A 16,385-nucleotide genomic window follows, 5' to 3' on the forward strand; every position below is an offset into this window, starting at 1 on the left:
ACCAGCGGTGGATTTTCTTTTGTAGGCGTCTAGCAATCCGTATAGATCGTCCATTGACTTCGTGCGTCAGCACGAAAAATGCTACAAATTAAATGTTTAAAAAAACTTTTGCTGAGCATGAGGTCGCGGGATCGAATCCCGGCCACGGCGGCCGCATTTCGATGGGGGCGGAATGCGAAAACACCCGTGTACTTAGATTTAAGCGCACGTTAAAGAACCCCAGGTGGTCGAAATTTCCGGAGTCCCCGACTACGGCGTGCCTCATAATCAGAAAGTGGTTTTGGCACGTAAAACCTCATAATTAAAAAAATAAGCTTTTGTCCCTTACCGTTACGGCTATCATCTTTTGTTTCTCCGCCCCTCTGCGCGGCCCTTCTCAATCTTCTTTCTTATTCTGCAGGTTTCCACCCCATAGGTGAGCACTAGTGCAATGTAATGATTGAGCAGTTTTCAAAAATAATTGTAAGCTACTGGTCGTGATTTGGGAGTGCCTGCCGTATGCGCTAGAACGCGTTTTTTTATCTTTCTATAGCTTTCCTTTTCGTGATCCTGGTCTTCAATGAATACAGGTAGTCGTAGTGCCGTTCTCTTCTGACTTTACAGCTTATAAAATCATGTAGTCATTATACTCTAAAGGACATTCGTTAGACGCTATTGCATGAAGGGGGAGAGAGGGAAGGGAACAGAAAGAGATATTGTCTCGGGAACATAAAAATGAACAAGACAAAACAACCACAAGCGTATAAACTCAGATACATAGTTGTGGAAAATTAAGTGCGCATAAGCTGTGTGTGAAGCACACTAACTACCGTATGTGAGAAGTAACATATAATAAAAAGAAACAAGAAAAGAAAACGATATCTGAATAGTTGAAAACAATAGCAAAAGAAAAGTCGGGAAGTGTAATAAAGACGTAGGATAGGTGCGCGGAATTCTTTCGAAAAACGCCGAGCAGCCACCATATAGCAAGTTACCACATTTCGGCTATGATAAGCATGGCTATGGGCTGTGGGGAATTGCACGCACGCTATTTTCAAAGCGTGGGAGTCCTCTGATAATAATTAAATGAGATGATTTGACATTTATGACTGTCATAATGTTAAAGAAACAGCAATTAGTTATTGCGAGACATTTGATATCACAGCACAAAGCCAGTCTCTGCTATGACGTCAGTGTCGACTTATGTCAGTGCTTCTGTACGGTTTACGACAGAAGTACTCTGAGCATTACGGCAAACGAACTACAACAGTTGAAGATAAAATGGTATTTAATGTCGGAGAAATGGGAAGATCGATATGCGGGATGTAGAAAAGGAAAAAATAATGCACCAGCCTCGTAGAACAAAAATAACTAGAGGGACGCGCATCATTTACCGCATGCATGGTGCTTTTGGATACGCTTCTCAAAAGGGTAGTTATTTCTATTGTAATAGCAAATATATGGACACTCGAGGTAATTTTTTTCCGTCACTGGGATGTTCCTTATAAAATCCAAGTTGCCATAAGAATGTAAGGCCCGCGCGCCGTATGCTGCAGGTTCGCGGGATGGCGGGCGAGGGTGATCGGAGAAGGGTGGTGGCTTGATGCTGACTCTTTCCGCGCGCGCCGTGGTGGAGGCTACGTGACTGAGAGCGCGCTTCTCCTCATGGCCGGCCGTGCCTAGCGCTTGGCACAGTAAACGCTGGTGCACTAGCAGCCGTCTTAGCTGGCCACTGCATCCGACTCCGTCGCGTAGTCAGCAAGGCAGCTCGGCGAGGCAGCCGCGTAAGCTCCTGCAGGGGCATCAGATCGCTGCTAACTAATTATTGCTATTTCTAATAAATTCCTTGTTCACATCGCACTCAAGCAAACAGACCGAAAAACGATCAGCGCTATCGAATGTAAATCAGTAAGATAATCAATAAAGGAAGCAAGTGAGGAAACACGCACAGTCAGAGTAGTCGCACGTTTCAACCGAGAGCGACCCAACTTGCCGACTCCAACTCGCGACTGAGGCGCTGGCGCATGAAGGCTGCCTCTGGCGCACCAGCAATGGCGATCGCGAGCGTTCATTCTCCGTGATACAACACCACGGCGCAAGCTTCTAAGATTAGTGCTGCATGGTTGTCGTAGACACAGGAGCTAAACCCTGAGCTGCATGTTTTGGTGTTCCATCTTATGCGCACGTGGTATACTCTTGAATTGTTGTCAAGGCTTAAGTGCGCAGAGAGTCTCCTAGCATCTATCGTCTTCGCAGTGAGAATTGATTTGGCTGCTATACGGCCCTGGAAAACAAAACATCAGCCGAGGTTGTAACTTGTAACTGGAGTGAGATTGAAACAATACATCACCTTGATGGCACACAGACATGGCTGCTCTCTAGGCAACTTTGCTCTAAAGGAAACTAAACCACGTTGAAATATCTAACCATGTGACAAGAACCATGTGGCAAGAGTGACCTCGCAGAACCACATTCACATTTTGACGTAAAAACAGTTTTTTTTCTAGGTCACTCGCAGAGTTCCGCAGAGATGCGCGCGCACATAAATCAGCGCAGAACGTAGCTCAACTTCGCTCTTTACGTACACGCCTTCTCTTTTTCTTAAGCGTGAGGAAAACATTGGGTCCCTACACGGTAGTATTCCTTAGGCAAGCTAAGACCGGAAGTATTCGCACTGCAGGATTTTTTCTCTTCTCCCTCTTTCCTATACTTTCAAGAAGTTCAGGCGTACTTCTTCGATCTTCAAATCGTTGTCTAACATTTTCTCTTGAATCGCTATGTGGTGCAATGATTGCTTCTTCCTACACCCGACCGCGACGCCAGCAAGTTCTGTGTGTTTACGGATGTGAAAGAGCCGCCAAGTGGTACATGCTAGGGTGTGTAAGTGCGATCAATCACCTAGTGATCGATCGACCGTAGTGCCGGCCTCGCGGTGGCAAGACATTGCAACTTCACGTGGGTGCCTAGAGCAAGCAGCGTGTGCAACGGAATCTTGCACCCGCGTTCAACGCCGGCTGCTCGCTCGAGCTTGGCTCATGTCGCTGTTGCAACGGCCTGCCCGTGTTTTTATTTATAGCCGGTAAGCGCGACGTGAACCTCTTCGATCGGAGGCTCGCTAACGGCATTTGCTTGCGTGAAAGTGCTCCGAACTGGTGTGTAGCAGCATAAGGCGTGTGACAGGCCACGCGTCTACTGAAGCAGGACCGCGTTCATAAATCCGTTCGCACGTATAAGATGTCGTCCGGAAGGTCACGCGCAGACGGCATAGTCGTGATGATGACAGTGAAGGCGCCGACCTGTTATATGGGCAGCTATAACGAATGAGAATTGTTATATAGTGGCTTCTGTAGAGTTCCAAAAACTTACTTCAGGTAAAACTGCGGCGGCTATACTAATGCCTATGCGGGTTTCTTCAGTTAAGCCGTCAGCAGAATAATGGGAACTACAATCATTGGCTCGACTCGGCTTCTTCAACACTCTTTTATAGCGCTCTATCTTGCATTATGAGCGCGCTTCTGTTGACTTTCACTTTGATTACTTTTACATACTTTTTCAGCTATCCATTTATGTCGGTAATCTGTACTCCTAGGTATGCGCCCCTATAATAAGTGTGCAATTTTCTTGTGTTGTTACCAAGTGCTCAACAGTATCGTTAAACACCATGAAGCCTCATTTGTTAACACTAAACTCATATCCTATAGAGCTTCACCCTGCTTTTCACTGTCTGCCAGAAGCTGAATATCGCTCTTACTGTCCTATAAGAAAATAATATAATTTGCACACATTGAAGCAGGATGGCGGTGATGAATGTGCCACCACAATTTCTCGTAGTATATGAATATGCTCACCTATCATGCTTGTATCTATATCGCCATTTCTGTGTATATATATATATATATATATATATATATATATATATATATATATATATATATATATATATATATATATATATATATATATATATATATATATATATATATATGCACTACTTGTTGTGCCTGATGTACGATTAAAATGAAAATAATCGTCGTATTAACCAGTATCGTGGTGCGCTTCCCTAAGCATTCACCCACAATGCAGACGTCATGTGTGGTGCCAGCGGTCAAACCAACAGGCCGGGATTAAGTGGTCAAAAGCAAGGAAGCAGTGGACAAGGCTCGCATATTTCTGCGACGCATGCAGTTTTATTTCTTAAATGAACTAATTACGCACATTCCGATGTAGACATTTTCGTGAAGCCAGCCATCGTATTAAATCAAAGAAATTGAGGGATGATAGAAATTTCTGGACAGTGAGTGTAAGGACTGAGAGACCCCGGTACATCACTGCCGTAGTTCTTTCGAACTAATGTTAAACATAAAAAAGCATTTTCTATCTCCAATTTCATTCTTAATTGTGCTGTTCGATCACACTTGGTATTCCTTTGATGATTTCAGTCATAATGAAATAAAGGGTAGGATAACAATTCTTCGCTCTGCTTGGGCAGTCGTACTTCTGCCCTCTTGCTGGTGAAATACACCACGCAAGTGATGTCAAGGAGCTGTTCTTCTTTTCCAGATGCTTCGCTTGGTGGCTGCTACAGGTGAGGCAACGTCCCAGTCTTTTTGCTTACCTATGAAAAGATATTAACTAGTTTCTCACTTCTCGAATGAAGTAGCTGTAGCACACAGCATAAGTGGATAACTAGTTTACAAGTTTTTCATGCTTTTGAAATGATAGATGCGTGAATGCAGCTGCCTACAGTAGCGAGCTGCATTTTAATTCTGTGCCAGGGAAACGCTTGAACTCTGGTGTTTGTCCAATCAAAAGCTCTATATGTTCTAAACAAGCGCGACACAATGTCCCTGTGGAAGCTTGCCAATCGGGCTACTAGCTGCACCAAATAGACTTGGCGTTCCTGCCTCTTATACTTAATTGTTTAGAAGTAGCAATGTTTGCAGTGGCAGCAGTCGGTGCAGCGCAGGAGTGGACAAAGATCCAGACGATGGTCGCAATGCTCTCGCATTCGCATTTGCCTATTTTAATGCAGAGAGAACTATATATATATATATATATATATATATATCATAAGAAGCCAACAAACACTGACATCAAGGACAACATCGGGGAAATTACTTGAGCTTAATGAATGAAACAAAGAAACGATGAATGAATGGAAATTAAAGTGGATGAAAAAAGAACTTGCCGCAGGTGGGAACCGAACCCACAACCTTCACATTTCGCGTGCGATGCTCTACCAATTGAGCGACCGTGGCGTCGTTTTCCCATCCACTTTCTTGGGTATTTGTGTCCTAGAAGAACCCTGGGAGTGTTAGCCAGCGCCACCACTCAGACCTTGGCGGCGGACGTGGAACGTCCTTTTTTTTGCCGCAGGCGTCACGAGAACGTGATCTTTTTGGGTGAAGGCAACTGGTCAATAAACCGACATATGCTACCTGAAGGCATCAATGCTGCCGGATTTGAGACCCTCGTTTATATATATATATATATATATATATATATATATATATATATAAGAAGCCACCAAACACTGACACCAAGAACAACATAGGGGAAATTACTTGTGCTTTAAGCACAAGTAATTTCCCTTAGGTTGTCCTTGGTGTCAATGTTTAATAATAATATTTGGGGTTTAACGTGCCAAAACCACTTTCTGATTATGAGGCACGCCGTAGTGGAGGACTCCGGAAATTTTGACCACCTGGGGTTCTTTAACGTGCACCTAAATCTAAGCACACGGGTGTTTTCGCATTTCGCCCCCATCGAAATGCGGCCGCCGTGGCCGGGATTCGATCCCGCGACCTCGTGCTCAGCAGCCCAACACCATAGCCACTGAGCAACCACGGCGGGTTGGTGTCAATGTTTGTTGGCTTCTTATATGACTAATAAAATCGGGCCCCTCGGTTAACCCCCTTTCTTCTCGTTCATTATATATATATATATAACCCTTCAGCAACATAATCTGGCAAACTGTAACCGCTGTTCTGCATCTTTAACATATGTGTAGTAAAACAAACAAAAGTTATTCTGTGTTTTTTTGGCTTCTCGAGAGATATGCTATTGCTATATCCTAGTACCTTGATGACGCCTTCGATCAAGATGACCGCTTCTTCTGAGGAACCAGTTACATCACAAATTTTCATTACCAGGATGAAGAGATAGTCAACAGGTCTCCTTGCAAAGCAAACGTTTTCATTGACGAATAATTTGTCAAAGAAGATGTTTGCTTGGCAAGGAGATCAGAAACATTTTCTTTGACGAATAATTCGTCGAACTAAACCTGGGACCACTGCCTGACGGGTTCAGTCAGGCAGTGGTGCCACAATGCGCCACGCTTGTCCCGGAGGCTAGCAGATGGTCTCGTGCGGCCTTCTGCTAGCCGCGCAACTGCAAACTTAAGCGGAAGCTTTAGCTCGTGGAGTGCCTATCTAAATGCTTGCGAAAGGATAAATCGTTCTTTTCCCAGCAACAACTGCAGAAAATTGGGTGAGGTTTGTTTTGTATAAAAGGAAAAGAAAAGAAAAAATCCAGAGACCGTTGCAAGTTGATTTTTGTTTATTCGTTAATGTTTTCGAAAAAATTGTCGAAAATCGCCAATATTCAGAAAGCAGTAACTATCAAGTTTAGAACTCTGAACTTTAGCCATGGAAAAATTTATCAGAATTCTGTAAACTTCATCTAATGCTGCATAAAAATTAATTATAGGGTTTTACATCTCATAACCACGACGTAATAGTATATCTAAAGCAGACAAAATGATGTATTATACATCGCTCTGAAATATACCGTTCTTATGTATGACTTTTGCAAGACATTTGTTAACACTATAACAGATTCGCGTAAGCTGTAAATTTACGCATCAAATTAGTCCGCTTTAGATGCTCTAACGGATGCAATTTACAGATCAGCGATATTTGCTTTTAATGCAGAGGGACTAACTTGAAAACTTCGGGCTTCCATTTTTTAAACCTACAATTAAATATTCCTGTAAAAATTCAGGACATAAATCAGAATGTCGCTTCCAGCAGTCACTTGAATTTATCATTTTCATTATAAATGTAATTGAAATCGGCCCCGGGGTTACCTCAGAAAAGCATTTCTGTGTTTTACATGTTTCTGAATATGCGGCATCGGAATTGGGCCCGAGATGAAGCTTCCTCTCAACGACACTCCCAACTGTAGGAAGCCTTGAGATGCTCAATTAGCCGCCTCAGTTCGTCAAAAATGCGCAAAGCGCAAAGTTTTCGGGCAGAGAAAGAAAAATGAAGGCCTTTTACGGGTCAATGACACGTTTTTCTTGCATAAAGCTTCAGTTTCTACAGAGCTGGTTTGACTAATAGCTTCGTTTGATGCCCATAGAGATTTTATTTTTTCGCGGTATGTAGCAGTTTGACCAGTTCAACGACATTTATGCTAGCGAAGTACCAACAGCCCATGGAGCTAGGACACTTTGACGGCAAAACCCTACCGCCTTAGTTCAGAGGGCGCATCTCTTTCCAAATCAAGTAGTTCGCGAAGTACAAGGCCACTCGTGGGATTACACGCTTGTCGATCCCCACGTTTATCGGAGAGGGAGAAGATATTTGCGCTTGGTCGAATCGGTGAGGCTGGGCTGTTCACCGCTTCGTATTGCGCGTGAAGTTAAATTCTAAGCATTACGAGGACAGCGCAGGCCAGTGGAGGTTCGGGTTCACGGAGTAAAATTAATCAGCAGACATTACCAGCGCGAGAGGCGTACTAGACACCTCTACACGGAGATCATGGAACGGTGTCGCAGACGCCAATAGCATATGTATTATAAGCTGTGTTTGACTACTTGGAACACATGGAACCCCTGCTACACTGTGCCAGCGCCACGATGAGTTGACATAACTTCTTCTTAACTATCAAATGCTGCCCTCAAGACGCAGCTTCTGACGCTCGGCTCACTGATATTATCTGTTATTGCTTATCAAGTCTAACAAAATAGGCTGTCGGTGAACAGGGCATACCGATATCATGGATTAAGTACCTACACTGAGAAAGAAAGGACATAAAAGGAAAAAAAAAGAGGAAAACTGATGCTGGGCACGAAAACTGAACTCGAGACGATGGAACCCACTGGTTGAAATCTCTCGCGATGTGTGATCACTAACAAACGTAAGCGTAATTTTCATTATCTGGTCGCACAGTTCGCGCGCCGTTCTAGCACTGCTCCTCGTTGAGCGGGCGCGCCTCGGCCGCAGGGGACGGCAGCGTCGGCGCCCTGAGCGCTACCCTCGTGGGACCGGACACGGCCGTGCTGTCGTGGACGCAGCCGGCGAATGGCGCCGACGGCTACGAGCTGCGCCTGATGCGCGGCTCGGCGCTCGTCTTCGCACAGCGGTTCGCGCTTGATGCGGCGGAGAAGAACTACCCCGTACTGTACTACCGGCTCACTGGATTGCGGCCGGACACTACGTACAATGTCTCACTGGTCGCCATACTGGCAGGCCAGCAGGGTCCGGCCACCACCGTTGTGTTCACCACTGCTCCGCTAGGTGAAGTGCCTCCTGCTGCATTTTTCTCTCCTCTAAGCTTAAACCGGCGCACTGCGGCCTCGTGTATGTCGACGGCAGCACCCATATGCCGCGGGCACTGGGTTTTCGGTCGGGAAGGGGAAACATAACGATGTGTCTGCCGTGGCTGACGGCTTTATGCCGCAGGGCAAGGTGTTCAATTAGGAAAAGAAAACCATAAGCATTGCTAAGTAAGAGTGCCTGTGAATGGACAGCTTTAGGAAACAGGACCCAAAGCTTGGTGATCCGAAATAGCGTTACGTGTGCGAAACTTCGCAGGAGTGGCGTAGTCTTGGAATTTGGCCATACCTGTGCAGCTTTGAGTTTTCCATAATTGAGGGGGTCAAACGGTTGAAAAGCGAAGCTTTCGCTGTATGAAAAAGAAGCGAAATATCTTTCCCGTATATTTCTATGTACTGCGGCACATAAAAATGTGATTAACGATTATTAAAGAATTCCGCAGGTTAGGATGTCCAACTTTTTCTGAAGTCACTCTTTCGTAGCAACGCGTAGCAGTACGCTTAAAGCAGCTAAACAACAATGCCCAGTTGAAGAGAGATAATAATTTCTTGCTCATTTTGGTCGAGGCAAGATGACGCAAAGCAAAGTCTTGCTGAGTAATTCACTTTTGTGGGCTTAAGTGACGTGTGGGCGCAACGACGGATTCGTTGTAAAGCGAGCGGCTTCCGCATCGCCGGTTGCCCGCTTATTATCGGGTTGGTTAGTGGATACCGCCATTACCAGATAATTGAGTTTGGTTCAAACCCATACGCAAAACCAGAAACGCAGTTCGAGTTCTGCAAGTGCACACTGGTGAATCACCAATTCTATGACTACAGTACCTTTCGCAAAAAGTCCGGTTTTGTATATCTTTCGAGTCAATGTGAATTATCCCCAAGAAGGGCCTGTACAAAGCGTGAACAGCTGTTGCTGTGATATCGAATGCTGCACATGCATGAAACACGTGTCTAAATGGATCCTGGACAGGACGTGCATCGTTTTCCTACGTCACATGCCTCGATTCGGCATTTCGACGTCACTGCCGTTGCAACGTTATTATACACATTCTGAAAATATGCAGTCATATGCAGATAAACGAACAAAACGTGTTGGACCGGATGTTTGGGGGCTCGATAGAATTAAGGGATTGTACAATTCAGTAGTAATCGTCATGCCTTTTTTATCTTTTCTGTAGTTGACGTCACAGCCGCTATACCCCGTGTCGAATATGCGTGTGTGCGCGTGCTTGATAATATACGCCGTACATACATTAGCAAGCAGCACCTGGCTAGCGCCGTAATTGTATAGAACACTAATTCTCTTTTAAGTGCAATCGACATGGCCAGCCGAACTTTGCTATAGACGCTATAGACCCGGCTGCCTAAAGAAATGATAGCCCAGCAAGAGCGGCTTCACACTGCATATGCTGTCACGCTCTTCAGATGAAAAGTATACGAAGAACACCGACAAAGAAACGGGGCTGTACAGCTTTACAATTGATAGCACTTTTTTTTTACACCGTAACGTTTGACCTGGATGGTCAGTATGTGGAATAAGAAAGTCTGGCACTGATGAACTTTTTGACAAAACTATAGTTTATTGACATTATTGTCGTCCATTACACTTTGAGTACAATGGCCAACAGCCCCACGTGCGACACATGCAACATCGATGAGACGCTCGCACATATCTGTGACTGCCCACGCTATAGTGCCCAGAGACAAGTGATGTTCAGAGTACTGGACCAGTTGGACAAGCGTTGACTATCAGAACTCAAAGCTTTAGGTCAGTGCTCCGAAAGAACATCCGCGTTGAAGGCCTTACTCGCGTTATTAAGGTTCCTGCGGTCTACGGGGCTTCACGATAGACTTTAAGAATGCCGCCCCCTACCGTTCTATAGCGTACGCGCTTTGTTCATGCTCGTCTCTCTTTCTGTCGGCCCCTTCCGCCCTTTTCCTCTCTTTATCCCCATTAACCCTTCCCCCCGTGCAAGGTAGCCAATCGGAACTACCTCTGGCTAACCTCCCTGCCTTTCTCTGTATTCTTCTCTCTCTCTCATTCTGTGTGTGGCTTCACGATCTTCCTAGACACCTTCTGATTACCTTTTTTAAGTCGTTATCTCTTTTGTTTAGCTAGTGAAGTATCGGGCAATTTACGCAGCGGAATTTTGCCGTGGCATGGCGAGACTAAGACTTACACACTCAGTCTTCGTCTTACCAATGGTCACTCAGGGAGGTAGAGTTAACTAGGGCGCATAGGGTGTTCTTATAAGTAGCATGCTTCATCGTCTGGCTACTCGATTTCATTCTCAGGGAGAATAATAATGAACAAACATATTGAAGAAAATTGCCTATGACGTTCTTGCAAATGGCGCTACTTTCAATTTCAAATTTTATATATTTGTTAGTGAAGCTGGCGTTTACCAACCGCGGTGGCTCAGTGGTTATGGCCATTCTGCTGTTGAGCACGAGGCCGCTGGTTCGAATCCCGGCCGCGGCGGCCACATCCCTATGTAGGCAGAATGCAAGAAACGGATGTATACTGTGCTTGAAGTGTGCGTTAAAAAAAAACCCAGGTTGTCAAAATCACTCCTGAGCTCTCCAAATGGCCTCCCTCATAACTCACTACGGAGATTCGTGGACGCGAAATCTCCAGAATTAAATTATAGATTCCCGACGGAGTAACACCACGTCAAACTAAGCGCACTATGTGTCTAGCGAGCGAATGACACAGCAGCCGACTCTCCGGGCGGGCAAGTGCCCAACAGGGTTTATTCCGTCCTTATGTAGTCAGGAATGCTGTGCTGCCATCCAGAGGTACTGCCGTACACTGCACTATGCACAGAAAACACAAACATAGATAAGCCTACTCGTCTTGTACTCCATGTGTGTGCAATAAATAAACTGCAGCGACTACACGCTGTAGGAGACGCGAACGGTGCTCGTCAATGTCAACACTAGTTTTCTTGTTAAACACAGCGGTCGTTCACCCGCAGTTTTGAAAAGAAATGCGCTTTCAGCGGCAACCGCTGGTCCGCATTTGTTAGAGAGCCGATTTTTGTATATATGTTGCACAGAATGATAACAGAAAAATATTCTAACAAAACGAGATCCATGAGCAAAAAAGAAAAGAAAAACGTTGCGAAGGAAATTGGACGTGCTTTACAGCGTGTCATTACGTTCATCAGAAAACCGCCATCTGGATTTAGACTGGTAAATGTACGCTCTACTGGGGATAGCTTTCTACGAAGTATATGCTACAGCAAGGAAGTTCATAAGGAACTCTTACATGCCAATTTGGTTCAGCTTGTTGAAAGAATTGGCGAATCTCAAGAGCTTTTAGTGGGCTCTACTGACTAACTAGCGGCATGAACATTTAGCATTAGTCAAATTTTGTATTCCGGCATGTGATGACAAGTAGGCAATAAAAAAGAAAATTGACAGGTGTGCTGGTACCGTCTCCGCCTCCCAAGTAGAAAGTGTGGGTTCCAATCCCGACGGGTGCACTTCTCTTTTCTCCGTAATTTTTTCTTTTTTTAGATTCTAAAGTAGCGAAAATGTCAAATTGTCAATTGAACTGCATTCACAAGTAAGCAGCAACGCTTTCTTTTTCCGCTGACAGCTACGAAGAACTCTTACGAAGGCAATTTAGAGACACTCGTAAACGTAAGTATTAAATATTTTGATGTTATCCAGCGATTATTAAAGCGAAACAACACCGGGAACAAGAACTTTGTAGTTTGTGCATTGCTACACTCGCAGAAATATGGAGAACGCCCGCGGCTGCATCTGTCTCTTTTCGCTTCCTTTAGCTTAAAAAAAAAACAGCGCACATTGTGCTTAGCGCCGGCCTCATTTCCATTTGCCGCGCGCAGTTTGTCTTTAAATTAACTCCGTGTAGCCGAGGATTAACGATAAAAACTGCGTAGGAAAGAGACGGGGCAACACATTCGGTTCAAATCAACCGGTAGTAGACAACACTTGCAGTACCGCTTGAAGGAGGCGGAACATGGCGATGGCCGCACGGTGTAAAAGTTAAGGGAGAACGCCGCGGCTTGAGGGGAGCGTAATGTTTAGCTACTCGTACCTGTGTTGTTGTTATAGCGCACTGACACGAAATTCTTGTGAGAAAGCATTCCCTGAGAGACGCCCTCTGTGTCCAGGGGTACGACAAAAACAGTTTCCGGTACCCTTTAAGTTAGTGAAGGCGAATATCTCAGCTTACCCTTAGTCTACTGTTGTGTGATGATTATCTTGGTACATAATTTAGATGAACCGTCGTTTCATGATCTTAGATTACGATTTGTGTGCTACCTCTTGGAGCACATATGTGCCTGCAGCTGGTTATAAAAATTGAGGACATAACTCTGTGTGTTTATCGAAATGCATAGGTGCTCACATGCACAAACTATGCTCCAAAAGGTCGTCTTAAGATGCGTTGCGTAGGAGGCCGTTCCTTATATTGTGAATTGCGTTGTTCTCCTTTATCGTTGGCTCCTTTCAGAGAACTGTAGTCTTACCCGCAGTTTTATTTTCTTAGCATGACCATGACCCGCTATTATTTGACGGTGTAATGTAAATGCCGATAAACAAAACGCTGGAATGTGGCTTTGATTACATGCTCTCGCGCTTTTTTCCTTTTCTTTATAATAAACGTGACCAAATTGTGGCCTTGGGTGAGGCGCTAATGCGCTGGATAAACCTTATTCAACTGCTGATCAAGATGATTCAGCTGCGTCAGTAGGGGTAACATTTTTTTTTATTTAGGCGCAACGTTTTACACGTTACTTCCACTGTTTAGAGACGGATGGGCAAACAATTAGCTATTTATAGTTAGTAACTACTAAAGCTCCTTTGTTTTTTCTTCGTTACCCCCCCCCCCCCCCCCGCTTTTTTTCTAGGGATGCTTGTGTGTCGTGTACAGCGAACTGGCATCGCTCTGAGCAACGAAGCCGCAGCGTACAAACAGAAAATTATGACCTAATGCTGGTACTCGTACAATCTGTAGAAAATCGACATTATTCCTCAACGCAAGCCGAGGGTCGAGTAGTCGGGAGCTTCCCAAACAGTTAGGCCCGTGTCAACAACAGGAAGGCACAGTCCACACCAGCCGTGTCGCTCCTGCAGCACTCGCGCGAATGAGCGGCAGCGCGTGGTGGAGTTGCGACACGGGGACGGGCTCCACTGCGTGTGCCTCGTTAGTGGCAGCGCGCTGCTGTAGCTGGCGCCGTGCACACATACACGCACGCACACGTAAAACAACACACACGCACATGTACGCTTCAAGCGGTGGCCGTGAAACTAGCGCCACTGCCGTCGTCACGAGGAAGGGGACGGAGTATTATTGCGGACGTGTGCGCAGCGCTGTGGTCGCCTGAACCAGCCCGGTGACACCGAGCGGAGGTCGCCGTCATGCACGGCTGAGCAACACGCGTCTGGCTGCGTGGAGGTCGTGCGGCAAGGATTTCCGCCGACAGACCCGACTGCTATAGGTCTCAGCGCAATTTTCGAGGAAGCGGAGCCCTCCGAGACGTTCGAGGCAAGCAGTGCGGCTATTCCCGAATATGAACTCTCTGTATAGGGCTGTAGCCATGTACCTTCCTGGCAATGCACACAACTACATTCAAGCGAAGCTGTCTTTGGCTCCCGACTTTCCGGCCGCTGCTGCCGTTGTCTTGCTTGCGCACGCCTCTAGGTTTCTTGCAACACCAAGAGATGGCACTCGCCTTCGTGCATCCAGGCCGGAGCCGCCGCGGTAGCGTTTCACAGTTTGTGCATATATGACACGTACTGTGCTTGCTTACCTATGCGACAAAAATGTAGGTGCTGGGCTGTGGAGGTCGCGTGCTGGGTTGTGGTAGTGTTAGCATTACAATTGTCCATAGCTTGGAGCTGGAGTCTCAACAGCGCGCTGGCCACGTATGCAGAAGGAGCACGTAAACTCGCGCCAAAAGATGGCTCCAAAGCGTGCACTCAGCGTCGAGGACACCCAGGACAGGCATCGCGCGGAACAAGAGCGTCTTGGCTACGCAGTGAAACCTAGTGTAGTTCGCCAATGTAAATATGTATACAATGTATACATACAATTATAAAATGAATTTAAATTACGTACAGCCTCATAATTCAATGAAGTTTAGTACTTATACTACGTCCATCTAACCAAACTGGATACAAAGCTTCGCTTACATCGATTCCCACCGTGCGTGGGGTCTGCCAACCTTTTTTTCTCTGCGTTTTGAAATTAATGTGTCGCTCTACCACATAAATCATTTTCTCGGCTTAGTGGCATTTTACACAAAACGACAGCCGATGACGTCATGGTACGAAGAGAATTCCCTTTGTTTTTTTCTAATTTCTCTCTTGCACCGTACACGCGGCTTTGCCTAAACTGCCACATATTAACATTTTGCTGCCTTGGTTTTATGCGGTCTGTGGTCACGTGTCTGTTACCCACATAATCACTTCTCTGCTTATAGAATGAAACGCTGTGTTTGTGCACTCTACCAACAGTATGGAATCGAAGTGAGTAGAATAGTTTTACAGCGAGACGACGAAACGCATTTCTAGAAAAAAAGCGAAAGAAAGAACGGCGTACTGACTTTTATTGCGCATGGTGGGAAAATCTTGTTCTGCATTGCATTGCATACTTGCGGCTTTGCGTACAACATGCAACTTACTCTTTCTTTGGCATTCATGCGACACAAGGCGTTTAAAATGCCGCCATCCCACAAGTCGAGAACCTTTCGCGTGTCTCACAATCACCACCGGGGAAGTTTTGCACCTTTATGGTTAAGTGCTTTGTGATTGTTCATCACCATCCTCTGCGCATCACCAAGCGCAGCGTCGGACATAAATTTTACTCACAACCACGGGCTTGCTACATTGCCATAACACTTCACTAACCGGCACTGCACTGTGTCACGTCGGTTCATTGCACAATGTGCGAGCATGGTTTACACTGACACCGTGCGACGTGCGCAGTGCTGCGTAAGTAAGCGTACGGGAATGACGTCGCCCAACAGCGCAGCTCATGGTTCTTCGGTTTCAAGGTACAGGGTATTGCAATAGCTGCCAATCAATGGTTGTGGCATAACCTTCTGGTGTTGCTGACATGGTAGCCATGCCGTGTTGACGTTCTAGGAAACGTCACACGTCGAGCAGACTCGCTTGCGGAAATGCGCACTAAGCTCACGAGTGGCAACATTCGCTAAATGAGGCAGCACACCGCTTATGGAGAAAATAGCGCTCACTCAACCAGCCCTTAGTCTGATCCTTTGATATGGAACTACGTAAGAAAAATTAAGGAAGAAACAACTCTTGTTGTGCTCCAAGAATGCATTTAACATGCTTTTGGAGGTTATTTGTGGCACTTTTGCGCTATATGTTATGGCTGGCGCTCCCCTTACCACCCTGCCTTACCCGTACGCGGGAACCAGTGGGTATTTCTAGCACCACTTCCTCAAGGACCAGTTCAGAACGCCTTGCAGCGTCCGCGACCGCTTTTGGTCACAGACACTTTGACCAGAAGCTCAGCGTCTGAAAGACAGCGTCTCAAAACGCTATGCACCACAAGGGCTCCACCTGCCGCCGTGCGGTACCACATGGTGTGCTACCGCACGGTACCACCACACGATACCACCGCAAGACGGTACCACCAGCATGCGGTATTTACAACTGTGTCAGACTGAGTTGCCTTTGGGACTGGCCCACATAAAATGGTTAGTCACAAGAAATTGTGGCTAGTTCCAAAAGAATGCTAAATGCATTAAAATACCACATCTTATACATTATGGCGCACATAAAATATTTAATCCAAGGTACTGCGCTGCAAGGTCTTACTGTGCAGTATTATGGCGCGAAACTCGAC

General features: G+C 45.8%; 1 protein-coding gene across 1 annotated transcript in view; it reads left to right on the plus strand.

Moving 5' to 3' along the window:
* LOC142580259 (netrin receptor DCC-like) overlaps nucleotides 1-16,385 on the plus strand; it is a 154,682-nt gene that overhangs the window by 28,846 nt on the left and 109,451 nt on the right. The window contains exons 3-4 of the mRNA XM_075691136.1: nucleotides 4,540-4,564; nucleotides 8,208-8,501. Coding sequence (XP_075547251.1) covers nucleotides 4,540-4,564; nucleotides 8,208-8,501 — 319 coding nt within the window. The remainder of the gene's footprint in view (nucleotides 1-4,539; nucleotides 4,565-8,207; nucleotides 8,502-16,385) is intronic.

Source organism: Dermacentor variabilis, chromosome 1 (genome assembly GCF_050947875.1).
Source record: "Dermacentor variabilis isolate Ectoservices chromosome 1, ASM5094787v1, whole genome shotgun sequence".
NCBI lineage: Eukaryota > Metazoa > Arthropoda > Arachnida > Ixodida > Ixodidae > Dermacentor > Dermacentor variabilis.